General features: G+C 41.3%; 1 protein-coding gene across 8 annotated transcripts in view; it reads left to right on the top strand.

Annotated features, from left to right (window-relative positions):
* Positions 1 to 23087, top strand: part of DGKG (diacylglycerol kinase gamma) — a 191523-nt gene that overhangs the window by 15712 nt on the left and 152724 nt on the right. For all 8 annotated transcript variants that reach the window (XR_008426130.1, XM_053918191.2, XM_053918190.2 and 5 more), the window contains one exon: positions 19228 to 19539. Coding sequence is in view for 7 of the 8 variants with exons in the window: in XM_053918191.2 (XP_053774166.1) it covers positions 19473 to 19539 (67 nt within the window). In the remaining variant the exon portion in view is untranslated. The remainder of the gene's footprint in view (positions 1 to 19227; positions 19540 to 23087) is intronic.

The following is a 23087-nucleotide window of genomic DNA, read 5'->3' as shown; positions in this document are numbered from 1 at the left end:
AAAATGTTAATTGTGGTTATGGTTGGTGGTAAGATTATATGTGATATTTTTGCTTTAGAGCCATTTTATAATGTGATATAGATTTTTGGCTAAGATTAGTCTTCCATGTTTTGATAATGGAAAATAAGATTATATTTGCTTGCTGCTAGCCCTTTGGCTTTTGTTGTTGTTCTCCAAAATTCTTCAAAGATTAGTGAAAGTGTTCAATAACCTCCACTAGAAGTTCTCCTGGTCGTCCTCGTTCCCAAGCAGTAGTCCAAACTCTTCTTTGCTCTTCTCGCTCTGAAATTAACCAGGTCGCTTCCCAAACTTCCCCTAATCTTTTTTTTTTTTTTTGCCAATACTTTTTGTTTGTTTATGCCTCTTACTATTTTCAGGCCACTTCGAGCTATTTTTCCATGATATAATCCATATACATTTGTGCCACCTTCCTGTATATTCCTGGATTGTGTTTCCTCTCCGTATTTCTAAACATCCTTTTCAGATATAAAACTGTGGGTTAGTCCTGCAGGCACTGTTTTTTCCGTGTGTGTTTTGTTGTTTGAAAGGACCGTTTCTTTTCCCTCTTGTCTTAGCCTTAATCTAGAGTTCCTACCTATTTATTACAGCCAGGCTTCTCTTTCCTGGCAATCATGACCTTGGAGTTGGAATGGCTTTTTTCTCCTAAAACGTCTCTTTTGCTTGCTTTAACAAACAGGGTCTTTCTGTTGGTCAGAATGAAACACAGAGGCGTTCATCCAGTTAAGCTTCATGACTCCATGTCAAGAAGGGAAACAACAACATTTGTATGATGCTCTATTTTTAGCCAAAGGAGGCTTTCTGCAAATGTTCAGCCAGTATGCGTTCTCTTTCACTGCTTCAACTTCCTTTGTGCCAGAAGAGTAGTGGCTAAGAATGCGCTCTGTCTTTCCCCCTTGTGGCCAAGTGGCCTATAGAAAATGCTCACAGCAATATCGCATATGTTCCTTGCCCTTTATTTGCCCATGCATAAGATATTCTGGGTGCTCTGTGTACTTCAGGATCATAAATTCCAATCATAAACCAATTTTGGGTCCAAAGCCATGTAGACATAGCAGCCCATACATACAGTTTCTAGTACTCTTTACAATCCTATAGACATGTGTGTGCTTGTATGTGTCACCAGGTACCTCCCCTCTTGTGTTTGTCTTTTTTTTTTTACCAGAAAATCTGCACTTTCTGATAGATTCATGGAATTATTCCACTTCTTTGACCCACCCATACTTATGAGATACAAGCCTTTCGTTACTAGACATGAACTCTCCCTTTCAGCGTGTGATGAATCACGACCTGGGAAGCTGGGTCTAGTATTGACACTGTTAGCCCAGCATCCCAACTGTCAGCAGAAAGAATGCATGACAATTATTGCCCCTATTCCCAAGTTTTTCACTGTCTGGTCCAAAACTAGTGGGAGATTACATCAGTCTAGATGATAAGGACCTTGAATGCCTGGAAAAGAAATTAGACACAAATTGATAGTCAATAAGAAGCAATTGTTGGTTCTTGAGAAAGAGAATAATTGAAACTAGTAGCTTTTGTAAAGTGCTCATATGCAGAGCAGACTGAAATGGGGTGAGGAAGTTATAAAGACGGGAGGCAGTTGCTGAGGCCAGGGGGGAGGCTGTCACCCCGAAACTGGAGGTCTGTCACAAGGACAGAGCTGACAGATAATATAAAACAAAACTTGGTAGGTTGGTTTCTGATTTGGTATGCAGATTTTAGAGGTGGAAGGAGGTCAGAGGTAAATAATACCAATCATCAAGCATACTGAATCTGGAGAATGACATTTCCATTGAAAAAATGAGGAAAATCTATGTTATTTCATTTTGAAGGTGGATGGAGGTCGGGGGAAGATTAAGTTTGAGCGTAGATCTATTTATATAGTTAAAAGTCACACCTAGTGAACGATTGGAGGACTGTGTAAATGCATGTGATTCCATCAACAACAGAATGTCTTTCTCACCTAGCAAAACTCAGCATGTGATTTCAGGCTCCGATCAAAACAATGTCAATCAAATGAAATGATTTTTTTCTTCTTTAGTGAGGGCTGGTTTCTGTTTTCTGTTTTTTGTCTAGTTCAAAGTGATTCACTCAGGGAGGTCAATCTCTCCAGCTGGACTATAATTTATTAAACACATTCAGCCACATGACTAACTCTGTGCTCATTTGCCAACCTCTCCAGTGTCCTAATCTAGCTCATGCACGCAGCCACTCCTAACACCTGCAAGCAGAAGTCGCCGCAAAGCGCCCACGGCATAGTTTTCTGCTTTGTTCATTAGTTGTTTCTTAGGGGTGAAATCGAAAATTTACATCATTTCATCTTTTACAAATGGTTCTGAAAAGCATTATCTTTGCCTTCCATCTTCTTCCTTAAACTGAGGTCTAAGATTTTTCATCCCTAAATTCATGCCTTCTCTCATCTTAAACCCCTTTCTCCATTATACCAGGCACTAACTGTACATTTACCTGTGTTTGATAAAGAAGAAAGAAAGGCAGTTAACATCTATGAAACCCTATGTGCCAGGCACTGCTAGGAAATCTGTCTTCATTATGTCTCATCCTTCTCTGTAAGGTGATATCACTATTCCGATTTTCCAGCTGAGGAAACTTGGACCCAGACAGATTAAGTAAGAATAAGTAATGTGCTTAAGACCACAAATCTAGGAAATGTCATGGATGAGATGCAAACCCAGGTGTGTTAGACTCCAGGGTTATGCTCTTCCCTGATTTGTGACAGATCTAGATTTCCAAGTGCAGGATAGTGTTGGTGCTTTGTTCTCCTTATCAGACACCAGTGGTACAAAGGAGCAGTTGAAGAGAAGCTCTTTTCACCTCATAGGCCCTGGTGTGTAGATCTCTTGACATCTCACCTCCTCCCCACCCATACACACCCCTGAGTGAGTAGGGCTCATGAGTTTGGAAGATTTGGGGGAAATGAAATGGCACACCCCTAGTTAGTACTGAGGAATTCATTAGCTATAATTTTTTATTGAAATTAAAACTATAAGAAATAATCTTGTAACAAGAAGAAACTCTTTTAAATTAGACCCAACTTAGGAGTCTTGAAGTCTTGATTTCAGTAGTTGCTCCCTTCAGCACAAGCATGTCAGATACACTTAGTAAACCAGAGTCTTTCTTCACATAGACAAGAGTATTTTACACATACCAAGAGGTGGATAAATGCACAAGCATAATTGCCTTTCGAACATTATTATTTTCACCAAACCGTACAGGAAAAGATAGAATAAATAGAAGACAGAAAAAGTCCACTATGATGTACAAAATAACAATTCTGGTGTAGAAGAACTTCAGGTGCAGGTAATTCCTTTATTTAACCGTGATGTACGTTTATGCATAGTTCCAAATGCTGAAATCCACACATATGCATACAGTCCTCATAAGGAACAAAAAGACATAGAATGTGCATTGCTCATGATGTAGGCCCACACAGACTACACATGTGTGTGTAGTCCACACAAGGGTGTGCTCTGAGTAATAACTGCTTAGCTACCTGTCTTCACCTCAGTATGCTCTAAGGCTCAGTCTCTAACCGGTGCAGGTGAACTTTGAGGAGATTGACCTGGTTGTGCAGTGAAAATAGAAAGAAGCAGCCTAAGATGGTGAAAATATAGAATTTTTAAAATATTTTTGGAAATCTATAAATAATAAATTATCTTTTTAAACATAATTAAAACACTCCAGACAATGGAATCTCAATTTCTAATTTCTTTGTGTTCCTTGGACATAAGGAACAGCATTATCTTTCCCTTCCATCTTCTTCCTTAGACTGAGGTCTAAGATTTTTCATCCCTAAATTCATGCTCTCTCTCATCTTAAGACGAGAGCATCCTTTCGTCTCTCTCTTTGTTCGCAGTTACATACATATGTTTGCACTGTTAACATATTACATATAATTCTAAGTTTTTAAAAATACCAAACCCTTCTAAAAGTTCCAATAATCATAATAACTGCATAAGGGAGATTCTGTTATTCTCATTTTACAAATGAGGACACTAGGGCTCAGCCTGATTAAGACTTTTAAATTATCCTGAGATCCCAGAGCTAGTAAGTACCAGAACTAAACTAAGCCTTCCTTTCCAGGGTTAAGATATTTAACCATTTAGTCGGGTTTTCCTTTAGGTCTTTCAGTAAATTTTTATAGATTTCTCCACAAAAGTCTCACACATTTCCTGTTAGACTTATTCCAGGGTACATTTCACTTTTCATTAAAATTTTGAAAGAGATATTTTTCTGTTATGCTATATTTTCTATTTGGATATAGCTTATATAAAGGAAATCATTTCATTTTTAATATTGGTTTTACATACAGTCACTTTGCTAAAATATCATAATAGTTTTGTTATTTTATTCTCTTGGTTTTTCTAGGTATGCTGTCAAATCATTTGAAAACTGTGACACATCTATCTTTTCTATTCTAACGTGTACACCTCTCAGTTCTCAGTCTGAGTCGTCTAGGACCTCTAGTAGATTGCTGAATGGTAGACATCTTAATGTGCATTCTTGTTTTGTCCTTAATTTTAGTGGTAATGCTTCTAATACTTGACATTTATTTTCTAAATAAGTATACATTTATGTATTCTTTCCCAGAGTATCTTGTTGCTTTATTTTTTTCCAGTTTTATTTAGATGTGACATATATACCACTGTATAAGTTTAGGGTTTACAGCATAATGGTTTCACTTATATATATTGTGAAATGCTTACTGCAATAAGTTTAGTTGACATCCATCATTTCATGTAGGTTCAAGAAAAAGAAAAAATATTTTTCCTTATGATGAGAACTCATAGGATCTACTCTCTTAGCTCATAGCAGCGTCAGCTCTAGTCACCACGTTGTATGTTACATTCCTAGTAATGTTTTGCCACTTAAGTATGAAGCTGCTGTGGAGTTTTGGCAGATAGCTGTTATGAAGTAAAGGATGTTCCATTTACCTTCTAATGTGCTTAGAGGTGTATTTGCTTTTCTGTAATATTTTGATGTGAAATTTTAGAGATTTTTTCCTGACCATATTGAGATGGTCGTATGAATTTGTCTGTTAAAAAGTGTATTATATTTATAGGTTTTGTAATCTTGAAGCATCCTTGTTTTCCTGGAATAAAGTCTACATATTGTTCTTTTCATTCTTCACTGGATTTAGCTCTTTTATGGGGTGGGCTGCTTAAGTTAGTAAGGCGGTTTGTCTGTAATTTGTTTTTATTTGTGCTCTCCCTATTCATCTTTTGAAACCAGGTTATACTGACCTTATAAAATTAATTGTAACTTAACATCTTTTTCTGTGCTCTGGAACAACTTATGTAAGAGAAGAATTATCTGTTCCTTGACGATTCATGTAACTTTCCCATAATACTGTCTGAATGAGGAAGGTCAGGCAAGGAGACTTTTGAATATTGATTCAATTTCATCAGTTATTGGACTAGTCAGGCTTTTCTACTTCCTGAATCAGTTTTTAAAAATTAAAGTGTAGTTGAAATAGATTTTTATATTAGTTTCAGGTATACAACAGTGATTCAACATTTATATACCTTTTGACGTGATCACAATAGGTAGTAATCATATATCACCACATAAAGTTATTACAATATTATTGACTAAATTCCCTGTGCTATACATTAAATATGTGTGACTTATTTATTTTATAACTGGAAGTTTGTATCTCTTATTTCCCTTCACCTTCTTCACACATCCCCATCCCCTCCCCTTCAGCAATTATTAGTTTGTTCTCTGTATCTATGAGTCTGTTTCTGTTTTATTCTGTTTGATTGCTTGTTTGCTTTAGATTCCACTTATAAGTTAAACTATAGTATTTGTCTTTCTCTGTCTCATTGATTTCACTTAGGATAGTACCCTCTAAGTTCAATCATGTTTTTGCAAATGGCAAGATTACATTTTTTCTTCCTAAATAATATTTCATTCTGTATATATATCATACCTTTTCTTTAAAATATATGGGTTTAAAATTTTATTTATTTATTTTAAAAAGAGAGAAAGAAGAAGGGAGAGAGAGAGAGAGAATTGTTGTTCCACTTATTTATGCATTCTTTGTTTCTTGTATGTGCCCTGACCAGGGATTGAACAAGCAACCCTGGTGTATGGGAATGACACTCTAACTAACTGAGCTAGCCAGCCAGGGCTCACGGTTTCTTCATCCATTCATGTATTGATAGACACCTCATGGCTTTCACATCTTGGCCATTGCTAGTAATGCTGCAATGAATATAGGGATGCATTTATCCTTTCAAATTAGTGGTTTCATTTTCTTTAAATAAATATCCAGAAGTGAATAATTGGGTTGTTGAATCACTTTTGATAATTTGTATTTGCTTTAAAAATTCATTTCATCTAGACTTTCAAATATAGAAACTTAAATATTTTATTCTCTCATAATTTGATAAAACCTCTTGCATTTATTGTTATGTCCCCTTTTATTTCTAATATTTGTGGTTCTCCTCCTCCTGTTGTTCTTCTGCTCCTTCTCCTTCCCTTCTCTCTCTCTCCCCGCCCCCCACCTGCAAAGAATTGTCTGTTTTATTATTTTTTCAGCAACAACAAGAAGAGCTTTTGGTTTTATTTACTAACTGTTCAGTTGTTTTGTTTGTGTGCTAGCTCATTACTTTATGGCTTTGTATTTAGCACTGGCCTCCTCACCTTTATTTAGATTTCTTCTTTTTGCTAGCTTCTGGAATTGAAGGCTTGGCTCATTTTTTAAAATCTTTCTTGTTGTCTAAGAAATTCATTTAAGGCTAACAGTATCCTTTAGGCATGCTGTGAGCAAACTGCACATTTACTAGAATGATATGCAATCCTTTCATGTTTTTTGTTTTCTTTTTAACAAGAAGTTACTTAAGAATATGTGGGGTTTTTTAATTTTTGTATTGTTACAGATCAGATTTTCTGGGAAGCAGATTCCGAGACGGAAATTGCAGTGCAGGGCTGTCATTAATTTTAAAGTGCTCTTGGGACCCGCGCTTGTGGAAGTGAAGGGACAGAATGGGGTTTGGCAAAGGAAGTTGGACTCGGACGGTCCTGCTGAGTTGTTCCCAGTTGGGGTGAGGGGACCAGACCTCTACACCCCTCCTTTCTGTATCATTCAGCAACTGAATGTGGATTCCCAGGAAGGGGACATGACCTTGGGCAAGGCAGCTCTTTGCAACTAAGGCAACTCCTGAAAAGAGTTGACAACAGAGAGCTGTCTGCCAGCAGCACTCCCAAGGAGCTGGGGGAATAAATCATTCTTTCCAGAAGGTTCTGGTTAGCACAGTTCAACTACTACAAAGACATATAATTTAACATTTTAACTAACTTGTGGTTGTTGATGTTTAATCTGTACAAGACATTTTCCCCGTGGATTCAAATAATTTTTTTTGCTGAGTCCTATTGACTTCAGAGTATTTAATTAGATGCACATTCCAAAATGTATTTAACAATCCTGTATCGTGAGACATTTAAATTGTTTGGGGTTTTTGCTATTATATATAATGCTGCTACAAATACCCTTAGAGTTGAAATCTTGTCGAAGTAGTAATAGTAGTCACAGAGGTAGTGCTGTTGTTATTGTCCACAGTTACTTTCTTAAGATGAACTTTTAAAATTACATAGAAATGTACATTTTGAGGCTATTGATATATAGGGCCATTTTGGCTAATTTACTTCAGCAGTATTGGAAGGCTTCTGTTTTTGTGCTTTCTAGTCGATAAAGATATTACTTCTATTGTTAACAGTTTGATAAGGTGACAATCATATCTCACCATTGTTTCTACCCAACGATGTATGATTCAGATGAGTAGAAAAACAAATGACATTTCCTAGCCTAAAATTATGGCACCAGTCCCTATGTGGCAAGGACAAAGAGTTGATGTCTAACAACTCGGGAGAGAAATAGTGTTCCTGGTACAAGGAACCTTAAATATTACTTATTCCACTTTCTGCAGTTATCAGATGAGAAAGAGTGAAAGTGACTTTTTCAAAGTCACCTACCTACTAAATATTAACATTTCGCAGGATTAGACCCATGGGCTCCAGTCCACACCACTCCACCTTCTTCAATTTACTCGGGAAATGAATGCATCATTCTTACTAGTTTACCAAAACCTCATCAAACGGCGGTGTCTTTGAAACAGGAATTGATGAGCCCCTATGAAATAGTTCAGACTTTGTGCCTTGTTCAAATCACATTATTTTAAAATCAGGATAAATTTCTTGATTGTGACAAATTTGCTTGGTGACCATCTTATTCCAAGTGCTGTCGTGTGACTACAGTGCCCCCGTTATCTTTGTGTCACACGGCATTATGGTGAAGGACACCTCCAACGGCAGATTATCTGGATTTGAATCCTGAATCCATCAGTTAATAGTGACACAATCTAGGACAAGGTACTCTGCGCTTCAGTTTACTCATCTTTAAAATGGGCATAATATTTGTATCTATTTCAAAGGGTTATTATGAGTAGTTAACCAGATAATTCATGTAAATTGCTTAGGACAGTATAGCATGTTGTGAAGGTTAGCTGTTATTAATGAGGCGTTTTACAAGCTGGGCCCTAGACACCTCTGGGGCCACCCAGGGACAGATTGTCTAGGGTCAGAATGAGGTGTAAGCACCTCTGGATGCTGTTGTCCATGGTGCTGAATTACTGCCTGATTGCCCATTAGGACATTGTTGATTCTATGGAGTGGGTAGAAGAAGAGGCACATGACTGCCCAGAGCCTTCCACAAACTAAATCCTGGGCTCCAAGCATGAACCATAAAATGAGTCCTCAGGCAGTTTACAATCCTTCCCAGGTCTGAAAATGAGCAGAGACACTGGAAGGAGTGTAGCCTTTGCATTCAGACAGACATGGGCTTGAATGACGGCTCAGCTGCCTGCACAGGGTCTGGTCGTAGGTATGTCGGCATAATAATACCTACCTTAAAAGATTATCCTAAGGATTATATTAATGAAGAACAGGTAGCAGGTTCTCAATAAATAGTGGGGGGTTTTTATGTGTTGTTATGGGCAGCAGTAAGTGGAGAAAGAAAAAGAAAAGAACACTAGACAATGGGAGATCAGAGGATGTCAGAGAAGGAAGGGCAAGAGAATGAAGCAGAGAATGCTCATGGGCCAGCTTGCCACAAGTTCCTCCTGGCCCACAGGAACTTACCAACCTGAATGTGGTTTCCCCCACCGTTCCAAACTTGAACATTGTCTCTTTGGTGTGGTTTCGTCATGGTTACTGCTAAAACACATACACACAAGAGCACACGCCACACCACTGTCACCACATTACCTGGTACGTTTCCAGTGCTGTCTTTTCTGGACCTGCCTGAGCCCCACACCATTCCTGGCAGTGTCTCATCCTGGAAAGCTCTGTTTCTGACATAGAGATGAGCTGTGGCGAGAATAGAGCTGTCATTTTCTCACCACCTCAGACTCTTCTGTTTGTTTATTTTTTCCCTTCACTTTATGGTAGGAAACTCCTGTTATCTGTTCTGTGCCCACGTGGGATTATATTTGTGGCGCAAAATGTCACAGGAGGAGTGTAAAAACATAGATTGAGATTGCAAAGAAAGGAAAATTCTGCAGGGAATGTGCCATAACATGAGAATTTTAGGAGCTAGGCAGGATGACAGGCAGTCAGAGGCCCCAGGCTTTTCAATAATGTTTTATTGCTTTGGGAAAGAGGAAATGATTTGGGAGACCCAGAATCTGTCTTCCTTAAGGAGGAGGAATCCCTTCAGGCATTCCAAGCTTCTCTTCTTAGTCCTGTCCCTTACGTCACTGTAAAGCAACATTTACAAAACACTGGCCTGCATCAGAATCTCCAAGGCTCTTTACAACAGATTGCTGGACCACCCCGAATTTCTGTAGGTCTGGGATGGGTTCCAAGAATTTGCTTTTCTTACATTCCCAGTGATGCCAGTACTGCTGGTGTGAGGACCACACTCTAAGAACCACTGGTAAGAAATTTTACTTGCTATGGCTCTCACAAACACTATACAAGTAATTCTCATAACAGCCCTGTGAACCATGTATTACTGTTACTAGTATCCCCATTTAGAGATGAAGAACAATTTGTTTAATGTCCTGTTACTCTAAGTGGTAGAACCAAAATTTGGATTCTGGTGTCTCTCATTCCAACGCCCGACTTGTGCTTGATGCTTTGGGCAGAAAGCTCCCTGATGCTGCAGATGAGTCACTTTCCCCTGGTAGTAATTTTGTGAAGGAAATCTCCTCTCACAGTCCTCTCCTGACACCAGTTCCCTGGCTGTGGAGTCCAGAATCAGATCATAGTGTTGCAATTTACAACTCGACTCCTTTAGCATCTTCACTGTAGCACCCCTAGTGACAAAGCCAAGTGAACATTCTCCCACGTTCTGAGAACAGTGAGAGGTGGCCCCAGGGCAAGAGCAGGTTTTTTTGAAGTCTGGGGTTTTATACACTTCCTGTATATTTTGCATTCTATTCCATTTTGTGTTTATGTTTTATATACTGTATTTTTTTCCCCTCAAATACTATTGGCTTTCCAGGAGCATGCCATGATTTTTCCTCTGGCCTCCAATATACCTTTGGATGAGGCTTTCCACAGTTGTCTTATTGATGGTATCAGCTCCCAGCACAGGGCCTGGCCCTTATGTAAGCAATGCTTATTCATCCAGAGGTGGAATGGTGAAAGGAAAGACAGTGGGCTTTGGAACTAAACAACCTTGGGTTCAAACATCAGTTCTGTCTCTTATTCATTTTATAGCTATAAAGTAGGCATAAAAAAATACCTTCCTCACAGGTTTGGTGACTATTGCAGATTCAGTGTGCAAAGCACCAGATGTGTTATAATCTATAAATGGAAATTGCTGCTCTGACTTATTACAATATAATGATTTGTTGCACGAGTGAATAAACAAATGAATGAATGACCCACACTCAAGCTGTGATGGCCCTGGGCTGTAGACACTCCTCAGCCTGACACTGCTTGCCTGTACCTAAGGCAGCCCCCTCAGGTAGCACATCTCAGCTCCTCCCAGGAGCCTGCATGCCTCTCCTGGGTACCACCGCCCCCTCTCCCTGTCCTCCTCAACACACACACCTGGGCAGCTCTGTTCAGCCTAACATTTTCACAACTCTCTGAGGGCAAGGATTCCTATGTTCAGCCTGAGACCATTAATGGGATGCAAAGCCCTCAAATATAAGTTGCCTCTGAATTCCTATGGGTAGCACATAATCCCAAGACTTTTATTTTTATGTTTGTATAAGGACTGTATGCTGGTAAGTTACTAAATGAGGTATTATAGATTACTCATATTTGCTATTCATAAACTCAAATTAGCTCATAAGTGTCCTGGGGGCTCTAATTCAGTTCTCTGTGAAGTCAGGCTGCCTGTAAATGCTCAGCAACTACTGCCTCCTCATTCGGCCAGATGGTTAGAATCCTGTGACCGGGGGAAAGTCATGTTGTTATCATTACAATGTCAGACTTGTTTTGAGTTGGTTGTGGTGTTCAGATACTGCTCCTCTTGCTTTTTAATTAGAAATTATAGATCATTTAACTTCATCATTATCATATTAGTTTATGGAGGATATTTGGTTAACCCAACAGCATGAAATGATATATAATTGCATCAAAGGTATTTAGGCCTCTAATTTTCCAATTACTAGGTTTTCAGACAAGTTCAAGCATGAGTCAAGCATATCCTCTTGCTAAATAGATATGTATGAATCTGCCCTCAAAAGTGCTTATGTAGTTTGCCTTGGTGGTTTATGACTGCATACCTAACTACCCTAAAACTTAGTGGCTCCACAATTGGTTTATTATTCCGCATGACTCTGCGCATCAGGACTCAAGTGTGGCTCAGCAGGGACTGCTCATCTCTCCTCCCCATCTTGTCTACTAAGGCTGTAAAATCCAAAAAGGGTCCTTGTCTTCCATGCCCAGCACCACAGCTGGGATGGCTTAAATGACTGGGAGCTGGCTGGAATGGCTTGACTGGGATCTTACACGGAGGCGGGCGGGGGGGGGACGGTTTAGGTCTCATCATCAGCTGGGTCACCCCATTCTCCTCCATGTAAAGTTAAGCCTCTCTCTGTCCATGCGGCATCTCTGTCATCTCTGCAGCAAGATGGCTGAGGCTCGGCAAGACAGTTCAGTGCTCAGCTCCCAAAGACACAAATGTGGAAGCTGCTAGGCCTTCTCAAGGCTTAGGCCTCACACTGGCTCAGTGTTACTTCTATTACTGTTGGTTAAAGCAAGTCACAGGCACGGCCCAGACGCAAGGGGAAGGGACTAAAAAGGTCACGACTATCAGGAGGCATGGTTTCTGAGGGACCTGTAACCCTACCGCAGTAGTGACAACTCACTGATGAGTTCAAGCAACTTTGTAACTCCCAACATGTTATAAGGTTAAGCATAATAAAGTGAATGTTATAAGTTCATAGATTCTAGTTTATAGCTAATTAATATAGTTATTATCTTAGCAAAACATGTACACTGATTCATGTTTTTATTATAAAATAAATGACTCATAAATAGCATTATCAATAATTTTATGTCAACTTCTGTCTTTTGTTCCTCTCCAATTCTTTCCTATCAGCCAGTTCTGTTTCTGCTCGGCCATGCAAACAGGTGTGGTGGAATCTTCTGCCCCACACAAATGGTCTCAGTCCAAAAGGACCACCTTTCTAGTGGTCAAGAAGTGAAGCCTTAGAAATATTGTAGCAGCTAGAGCTGCAAAGTGGGCAGGACACTATTTTCACCCTGAAGAAGCTCAGAGTCTCATAGGGCCATTGCAGTCAGTACCATCTTGGAGAAAAGCCCAAGGAGCTATTGGAGAGCAGAGAAGATATGCCCACATGCTCTGGGCAATTAAAGGGAGCTTCTTAGAGTAGGTGATACTCGAACTGAACTCCAAAGGCTGCATCAGAGTGACAGAGTTGAAGAAGGGTTAGTAGGAGCGAAGGCCCAGAGATGAGGCAGTTATCAAGATGTGACTCCTCACGAGTCTGGGGAGAGTGGGGGTTTTATCCCTCTGGCTTTTAGTCATTCTTATCTTTTAAAAATACACTCATTATAGTTTTGTTATAAATCATCAGAGGCATACAACTAAACTCCCCCAATCTGATGCCGTATTCATGAATTAATGTTTTTATGAGAGCAAAGAGGAGATGAAGAGGTGTTTGTTCCTGGATAATTGGCTATGGCTGATTCATTCAAATGAATAGAGACCTGGGGTGCAATTCAATACCCATTGAATTTGCCGTCTTCCTCCTGACTTGAGATTTCCATGCTGACATCTGTTCAGAACAAATAGAGTTTGATCCAGTATATGAAATTGCAGAGCTAAAAAACAAGTCAGAAGCCATTATTCCCACCCCCTCATTTTATAGACAAGGAAACTGAGGCCCGGGGAGCTGCAAGTACTGTGGAGAGTGCAATAGCTGCAGGGACAGAAAACACTCTTCTTCCATCCAAGCCTGACAATATCTAATCTGAGTGTTATTTAGAAAACCCTATTACAGTTTTTTTTCTGTCAGGAAAAATGTTCGGGGTGGTAATAAGATGACTGTTCATTCTCTCAGGAGCATCTAGGACAGGAGCTATAGGGCAGGCTGCTGAAAGGGGAATGTGGGTGATGTCGGCAGGAGCAAGCCCTCTTGTATGGTAGCTGTCATCTCTATCAAAGGCCAGAGAACCGGAGGAGGCCTTTGTGTGAGAGCCTGGTCAGCAGGTACCATTTACAGAGTCAGGCAGCCCTGCAAGCCTCTCACCTTCCCTGCCAGAAATAAAGAATGGTGCAGCTCCATTCACCAGGAAGCCGAACACGGAGCTACAGTGGAACAAAAGTGATAATAACATGAGATTTGTTGAGTTACTGCAACATATATCTTTTTATATTGTTACCCCTCCTCAGTTCCTTCAGGAATCTTTTCCCACTCCCCTGTGCCTGCTCCAGACACATTAGATGGCCCCGGACTTCCCTGCACACGTCTGTGCCACTACTCTTAGCGCTTGGGCGCTAATTATTGGGCTGGCCAAAAAGCCCATGTAGATTTTTCCACAAAATAAAAGACACATTTTTCATTTTCACCAATAACTTTTTTGATTTGGATATTTTTAGTATGGCGTCTATCTCCCACATGGTATAGTGTTGATTGTTCTCAATTAACATCTTGATTTGATCACGATCAACTTTAACTGGTTTACCCAACAATGTAGTATATCACCCAGTGAGAAATCTCCAGCACAAAACTTTGCAAACCACTTTTGACACACTCAACCAGTCACAGCACTTTTTCCATGCACTGCACAAATACTTTTTTTTTATTTTTTGCATTTTGACCTTTCTTGAAATAATAAAACATTATACCCCAAAGATGTTGCTTATTTTCTTCCACCTCCAATATTAAAATGGCCACATAAAAATTCACCAGTTTAGATAGGTTTTTTTTTAATGCACACTTGTATAACAACTGTCACCATACAATCTAAAAAAACTGGTTTGAATAAAGTTAAAGACAACTAAGTGCTACTAGAACCATCTTACAGAAAACAACAAATGAAATTTTTGACCAACCCAATATTTTGGGGGTGTCTGTTTCTAACATAAGACTGTCAGCTACCGTAATAAATACAGAGGATCTATGGGAACATAGCTGAGAGAGCGACTTAGTTTTCCCAAAGAGTTCAAAAAGCTATAGAAAAGGAGTGGAACCATTCATATGAGTAGTGGCTTGTTATGGGAAGGCAGGAGGGAAGGGCATTTCAGGTAGATTAAAAGCATGATGTGTTTGTCCATTAACTAATGTTTATGAGGTCCTACCACGTGCCATTCACCTTGACACATGCTAAGAGTAGACAGTAGGTTGATTTGGCTGGATGTGAAGCATGTGGGGCAGGAAGTAATTGGGGTGAGGATGGGGAAATGAGCTGATTCTTTACCATAGATAAAAAATCTCCTGGAACTGGCAAAAGAGCCTGCTCTTTACCCTGGAGGCCAAGAGAGTCCTCTGAAGGATTTAAGCAGTTTAGTGTTGGAGTCAAATTTGGCTCTAAATGAGGAAGATATTTATGATTAGTTACAGAGTGTTTCATAGGATACATTATTAAGGGAACAAAACAATGTGTGAAAGACAATCCATACATAATGTGCTACTTTATGTGTAAGAAAGAAGGGGAAATAAGAAAATATCAATGAATCTGCTCACTGATACAAAAATAACCTCAGAAAGGCTAAACTAGAAACCAGAAGGAGTGAGGAGGGATAAGGTGGAAAAGGGGATAGGAACAGAGTGAAAGAATGGAGAAAAGAAATGCTACTCTGAGAATAATTTCTTATAAAGTTCTGACTTTTGGAAACACACTAAAAAAGAATCAATGGGAATAAAGAAAAAAAACCCTAAAGTGAAATGCCAACAGAAATTAATGGGAGTGGGAAAGAACTAACCTAAATAACTTTTAAAAACAGTATTTTGAGAATATGCTGTTCGCTAAAGACAAAAAAAACCTGTAAAGAAATCTTCTGCTCCATCTTCTTTTCCACAGGGATGTGGCTGCAGTTGGAAACAACTTCCTGTGTATCTCAGATCTGAGCAAATAAATACGTTGTAGATTATGGAAACACAGGTTTTTTTGAGAAGGAAGTTTAAAAATATGGAACAAGAGGAAGGCTACAATTGACATAGTAGGGTTAGACTATACTTGAACGTATGAGTATGAACTTGGGGTTTTTTAACATAGGCAGATAGATAGATAGATAGATAGATAGATGGATAGATAGATAGATAATAGATAGATTGATAGATAGATAGATGATAGATAGCCAGAGATGAGATGTGTGTGTGTACACACCTACATTCATATATTTCCTAACTCTGCCCCTGACAGGGCCTAGAAGCGATGACCTCAACTAGTGGCCACACCTTGGTTTCAAGTACCATTCTCCACTAAACGGAGTCAGGGCTTGGGAAGTGACTGATACTAGGACTAGGACTGAGGAAGGGCAAGCAAGATACACATGGAACATTTTGAAGTCCCAGAAAATAAAAATATGCTCAAAGAATGATGAAACTATGTCTAAAGAACAAAGAACCACTTCAAATGAGCTTTTACTGACCAAATCTAGGACAACTCAAGAATCAAAACAAATAATGATAGTAATGAACTATAACCCATTGAATAAAATAAGAATCTATTAATATAAATAAATGTATACTATCTAAATACAATGTACATTTATAAATATTCATATAAATATTGTTTGTATATTTATATATTATGTTTACATTTTACATATTTATTTATACTCTATGTACTACTTATAGTAGAAATTAAAATATTTTTTACATTGATATAAAAAATAAAGAAGAGAAAACTCTTCCTAACAGTAGAATCCCAACTAATAAACATAGAAGGAACAATGGAGTTTGGAATCCACTATCATCACAATAATTAATCCTGGCAAGCATCATCAGTGGATGCTAAATTAGTGGATAAAAATTTGGTGAGTCATCACTAAATTACCACAACCTGGAGCAGGATAAGATCAAGTTCAGAAATCTTTGGCACCACACAGAGACTTTGTACCCAACTGCTTGTCAGCTGGTTGTTTAAGTCATAGTGCTGTACTGTGTTTGCAGTAGGATAATACCAATAATTATTTATTGAGTGCCCACTGTGTGATAGGCATTGTGCTAGGTGGGGTTTGGGGGTAGGGTTTTTTGCATATATTAACTCAGTTAACTCTAACACTAACTCAGTGAAATTTTTATTAGTATTTTCATTTTTGAGATAAAGAAACCAAGGTTTAAGAAACCAAAAAAAGGTCTAAAGTTAAGTAGTTATAAGTCATAGGCAGAATTCAGGTCTCCTGCCTTCTGATTTTGAGTTCCATGGTGTTCCATCATGTAGTATGTCTCCGGGCCCTCTTAAAGCTCTGAGCTTCTGAAAGTATGCAGAACAATGTATCAGAGAGGCATTCTTACACAAAAGCACTGGGGGGTTCCTTCTTTCTCCTCACCATATCTGCTAACTGCTTTGCCTCATCTTTCTCATCTAAAAATAGGGAAGGCAGTGCTACTTTACATGGTTGTCACGAGGACTACATGAGATAACATATGTAAAGTATAGAACACAATGTAAAATAAGTGTTCAGTGGTAATACCAGTTGTGATGTTAAGTTCCCTGGTATGATGGAAAATGTTTTTAAAGGTCACTTCTCAATTTTGGACTGAAACAACAATCAGATCATGAAAAGATGATTACATTTTATTGTATAGGCAATAGAAACCACTGAAGAGTTTTATTACCGAGAGAGATATGATCTGGTTGACAATTTAGAGCCAGCCAAAGGGAGGAGAGCAAAACTCAAGGCAGGGAGCCCAGGAGGAGGCTGTTGTCAGACACCAGGCGAAAAAAGATGGGGGTCTGAGTTAATGAACCAGCCAGTGTGATGGAGAGGAGGGAACACACAGTGGACAGTCACACTCTGGGACTGGTGCCCGGGGTTTGATAGGAAAGAAAGGGGGAGGTGCTCCGACTGAGTACTGGCTCCTCTCAGGGCACAACCAGAATGCAGATGAGAAGCAGGCTGGGGGCCTGGGAAAGTGCCGATTTGGAGTGCGCGACAGTTGGAAATTCAGGAGTGGGGAAAGAGTGCAGGGCCCTCCCCAGCATGCTGGGGAGTCATTGACTCTGTGGAGGGGGTGAGAGCTTTCAGGGAGGGGATGCAGAAGGAGAAAAGGGCTCAGGATGGTATTCTGGAAACACCAATATTTAATGATGGCAAAGAAGAGGCAGAAAGAGACTGAGGAGGAAGACTCAGAAGAATTAAAGAGGCTCAAGGGGGTTGTTTTCTGCCATGGCAAGGTGTGCAAAGAGAGCAAATGAAGCAAGGAAGGCCTGCAAAGTGCTTATTGGATTTTACAGTTAGGTAGCTGGGTACTTTGGTAAGAGCAGGTGCCAAGAAGCAGAACCCAGTTGGTCGGTAGACTCCGGAGAGAATTGGACTTTTTAAGGACAGAAACTAGAACTTGGATGCTGCGGGGGATGCAGGCATCTCACTCCCTTGTCATGCATTCCCACCTACTGTTGGAGAGCTCTGATCAGTGGAAGGTCTTTGCAGAGCCCAAATCTCCCTCCAACATCTTCCCTCAGCTGTAGTTTAGCCTTGCAGGTTCACTCCTCCAGAAAACTGTACAAATCCATCTCCAGCTGCTCTGCCATTCCTCATATGCTCCAGGCTCCCCAGACTTGCCTTGAAGTCTGCCTCTCCGTAATGGGTCCTCTCTTATTGAAACTGGGCTTATTCTGTGGTAATATCAGTCTTCAATGTGTCCTTCTATAAGGTTGGTGTCTTTTCAACATTTTTTTAACCTCAACTCAGAATAAGAAATACATTTTACATTATGATTATTATACACGTGTATATACAACTGAAAGGAGATGGACTCTGATTTTCAACTCGATTTCATTCCATCCCATTCTCTCCTCATCTATTTCGTGTTATTAAGTGCCAGCCTGGCCCACCACATTAATCTCCCAACCCACTAAACTGATTCAATGACTGATGGTAGGAGCCATGGAGCTAGGAGGGGCTCAAAGGAAAAGATGTTAAGTGTTTGTCTGAATCCCTCCCCTTCTCCTCCCTCAGGATCTTCTGCACTGGTGCCCACAGGCCTACCCTCTGATTGCTTTTTTTGTAGTTCTGAGAGGAAAGAGAACTGCTTCAGTCGCTGGGATGTTCGCCAGCCTTAGGGGGTATTTGAATATCCAGAGTGACTCATCAGAGGAAGGTCAATGGTGGAATTTAGAAGCCAGTGGAGGAGAGAGTGGCTCACCTTTCAAATCACCCGCATAGACTACTGGACTTGTACTTACACATGGGGCACACAAGAGCCTGAGGCATTTTCATGCCTGGAGGATGTCCTTAGTTGTCTCTACTACCACCTTCCATGGGAGACATTTAAGATTTCCCAGAGCCTAAAAGTATGGCCACTCACTCACACAGGCCTCCCATCCCCACCCCAGCCAGCCACTTGCCTGGAATCCTGCTGGGCTGGTCTCTGTGTCTTCTTCAGACTTCCCTAAGAAAGCCTCCTTCCCTTGAGAACAATTACCTCCTAAAACCTTTCAGCAAAGGAAATTTGGAGATTTTTTTAAATTAAGAAAAGATGGCTTACATGTTCAAACACATTCATTCACCATGTCTTTTCTACTTCTTCCCAGGAAAAGCGAGGATTTCCGAATTCACCTTGACGACGAATAGGATGTTCCCTGAGGAATAACGGAGGCCTTCACTCACCTGCTGGAAGGTGCCCGCCACTGCTGTAAACACTTGGGTCCTCAACACATCTCTCAAAGGGCTTGTCCATCACATACCTGCAATGAGCCGGGCCCTGGGCTGGGCCACAGCTTCACCCTGGTGAACGAAACTCCATCCCCGGCCTCAAGTGTTCGTATCCAGCTTCAAGATGAGTGAAGAACGCTGGGTCTCCCTCACTCCTGAAGAGTTTGACCAACTCCAGAAATATTTAGAATGTGAGTAAATGAATTGACCCGTTTGGGGTGGGATTTCTTCTTGGTTGGGGAGAACACTTTTGGAGAGCAGAGCAGAAGGCCATAGAGAATAAAGTCAGACCTGACAGTTTATATTTTCTTTTAATTTTTTTATCCTGTCCTGAGGATATATTTATTGATTTTTTTTTTTAGACAGTGGAAGGTTGGGGGGAGAAAGAGAGAGAGAAAGGGACAGACAGAAACATTGATGTGCAAGACAAACACCAATCAGTTGCCTCCCATATGCACCCCAGCCAGGGGTCAAACCCTCAACCTAGGTATGTGTCCTGACCAGGAACTGAACCCACAACCTTTTGGTGTACGGGTGATGCTCCAACCAACTGAGCCACCCATCCATGTCGACTTATATTTTCTCAAAAACACAGAATTAATGTCTTAAACATAAAAACAATGATCTTTACAGTCTATAAATGATACATTCTTAGCATAGATATTTGTAATATACAGGAGAAAAAAAATAAAGAATAGGTTTAAAAAAATCACAGCTAAACTCTGTGCCTATTTTGGACACGCCCCTCCTGTGCTCATTGCTCCCCGTGGCTGAGTTCCTGAATCTACCTTTTCTTGTAAGCCTGCATTTTCCACCCAACACACTATTGTAAGTATTTCCTCAGGTCATTAGAACCTCTTCAGAGCATATTCTGAAGGGCTGCAGGCTGCATGGCCACAATGGTAACGGTGTGCTCTAATAGACACTCTGTTTGGACTCACCTTTCTTCTGAGTAAGATACAGAATTCTGATGCATGTCTGTTTCTTGACTTTGTTCTGGGCTTTCGAGTGGGGCTCTGGGTTTCATTCGTTACACCCAGAAACAATTTCAGTGCATCAAGACACAGTGGCGGCTACACCCACATTCACATGCGGGCACCCGGCTGTCCGCCTGCCTCTGCCCACGCCCCCAGGCATCTCCCAATCCTGACTGGTGACCGGAATTTCCCCAGCTGTGGCAGAACACCAGCTGACCGCTGCACTCTGCACATGCAGAGGGACCCTCATGAGTGTGTGTCGGCCCCGATTTTTACCCGCTCTCTTCAGAGTTCTCACCTGCACTGCGGGTCCCACCCTTTTGTTCTGTATCACTCACCTGCTTCTGTAAATCACGACGTCTGCAGCGTGCTGACCTGCCTTACAGAGCTTGTCCAGGCCATCTTATGAAGCTCTTTGGGCAGCCTGCCCCCTTCCCACAAGGCAGGCACCCCAGTCCATATCACTGGTCTGGGAGTCAGAAGATCAGGCTCAGTGTCCCCTCTGGCTCTTGCTCTCTGTGATTTGACAGCTTTTAGTCACCTGGGGCCCCAGCATCCTCTTCTGCAAAATGACAGAGTTGGACTAGATGGTCTCTCCCTGTGGTTCCCAGCCCATATGCTCCCTGAGGTCAATAGGAGTTCTGAAAGCTACTGGCCAGTCTCTCTCCTGGTACCCTGGAGCCCATGGCGTTTTGTCTGACCTCAGTGGCTTTAGAGAAATTCAGTAATGTACTGGCAAGGAGCAAGGCATTGCCCTCCAGGGTAAACTCCATGTAATTCAGTCTGCTCTGTAGATCAGGAAAGTACTGGGCCCTCTCAGGGATGAAAAAGAAGCACAAAGGAAAGGCTTACCCTTGAGTAATCAGATGCTTGTTACAGAGTCAGAAATGTGCTCCTGACACCAGCAGAGAACAGATTTAAAGCAGTGGGCAAGGACTGTAGCTGAGCTGGCTAAACTGAGGGCATAAATGGGGCGGGAATTGAAAGCCAGCAAAAACTGGTATGGGAAGGTGTATTACTTTGCTGGGCTACTGTGACAAAGTACCACGATCTGGGTGGCTTAGAACAACAGAAAGTGTCTCATAGTTCTGGAGGCTAGAAGTCCAAAATCAAGCTGTAGGCACGATTGGTTCCTTCTGAAGGCTGTAAGGGTGGATCTGCTCCAGGCCCATCTCCTTGGCTGTCTTCTCCATTTGTCCCTTCACACGGCAGTTTCCCTATGTGTGTGTCTTAGTGTTCAATGCCCTGGCTGGTGTGGCTCAGTGGATTGAGTGCCAGCCTGCAAATCAAGGGGTTGCTGGTTCAATTCCCAGTCTAGGACACTTGCCTGGGTTGCAGGCCAGGTCCCCAGTAGGAGGCACATGAGAGGCAACCACACACTGATGTTTTTCTCCCTCTCTTTCTCCCTCACTTCCCCTCTCTAAAAATAAATAGTCTTAAAAAAAAGGAAAAAACAAATTTCCCTTTTTATATGAACACAGTCATATTGGAATGGACCCACCCTACCAAAGTGTGACCTCATTTTAACTATTTACATTTGCTATGACACAACTTCCAAATAAGGTCACATTCCAAGGTACTCGATGTTAGGACTTTGACATATCAATTGTGGGGTGGGGGCGGGGGGGAATTGGATACAACTTAACCCATAAAAGAGGGTTTTACTGGGTGAATTCTATGAAGGAAAGACATTTTAAATGTGAGTAGTAGATGGTGGGAGGAGAGGGAGTAGAAACAATGGAGGCAAAGATGGAGGGACACAAAGGGAGGTGTATGTGGGGGTATAAGGAGAACTTCTGGGCTGGATGGGAAAGGGAAGCAGGGGGTGGGGAGGAGGACATAAGAGAGATGGGGAGAGCAGGAGGCCTTGGCCCTGCATGTCAAGGCGTGGCCTGTTGACGGAGGTGGCAAAATTGAGAGCCATGAATTTGGTGGCCGTATGCAGGGTGGCCTGGTCAAGGAAGCTGCCAGTTCAGGGAGGTCTGGCAGCAGCCTTTGGATGAAATCTAGTCTTGCTGAGGAACAGAACTAAGATTATGAATGTGGCAATGAACAAATGCTAATTTGTGGGAAATTGCAGTGGAAGTGTCATCAAAACTTGTGGAACAAAAGGAAGCCAACAAAGATACCTCAAAGTCTGAATCTGTGGGAAGTGGCAACATTAGGATGCAGGGCTTGTGGGGATGGTTTGGGAATGTTGATTTTGAGATGATGATGACAGACGTCCACTTACGCATTCGTGTGTGTCAGGCTCCAGGGAGCCAGCAATGAATGAGAAAATCCTGCTGTAGAGAGCTCACAGCCCAGGGGGGAGCGACCGACAAGACTCAAACAATGATCAATGTGATAGGTGCTGAGAGGTGTGGGGAGCACAAAGGAGGAAATCTAGCCTGGCTGAGGGGGCTGCTTCCAGACTCCAGAAACACTAGTAGGAGGGAGGATGGGGAGGATGTTCCGGGCAGAGGACGTGGCTTGTGTAAGGTATCGAGGTGAGAAAGTCATCAAGGTACCTTTCAAGAACTGCAAGCAGTTCCAAGGCTGGGGACCTATAGAGTCCACATTGGTGGGTGGCATGGGGGGTCAGGGAAAGATGTGGAAAGGTAAATAGGACCCTATCCTGAGAGATGATGCTTTCTGAGTGGGAAGTCCTGTAGGCCCCAGGAAGGGAGGTGGTAGGGTTGGATGGGCATGAAGGGTTAGACTACAGCTCCGACTCAGGAATCCTCGTGTGGAGACAGCAAGGAAGAAAAAAAGTAAGAATA

This window comes from Desmodus rotundus, chromosome 2 (genome assembly GCF_022682495.2).
Source record: "Desmodus rotundus isolate HL8 chromosome 2, HLdesRot8A.1, whole genome shotgun sequence".
Lineage (NCBI taxonomy): Eukaryota > Metazoa > Chordata > Mammalia > Chiroptera > Phyllostomidae > Desmodus > Desmodus rotundus.
The sequence above is the reverse complement of the archived record's forward strand: the minus strand, read 5'-3'. Positions and strand labels throughout refer to the sequence as shown.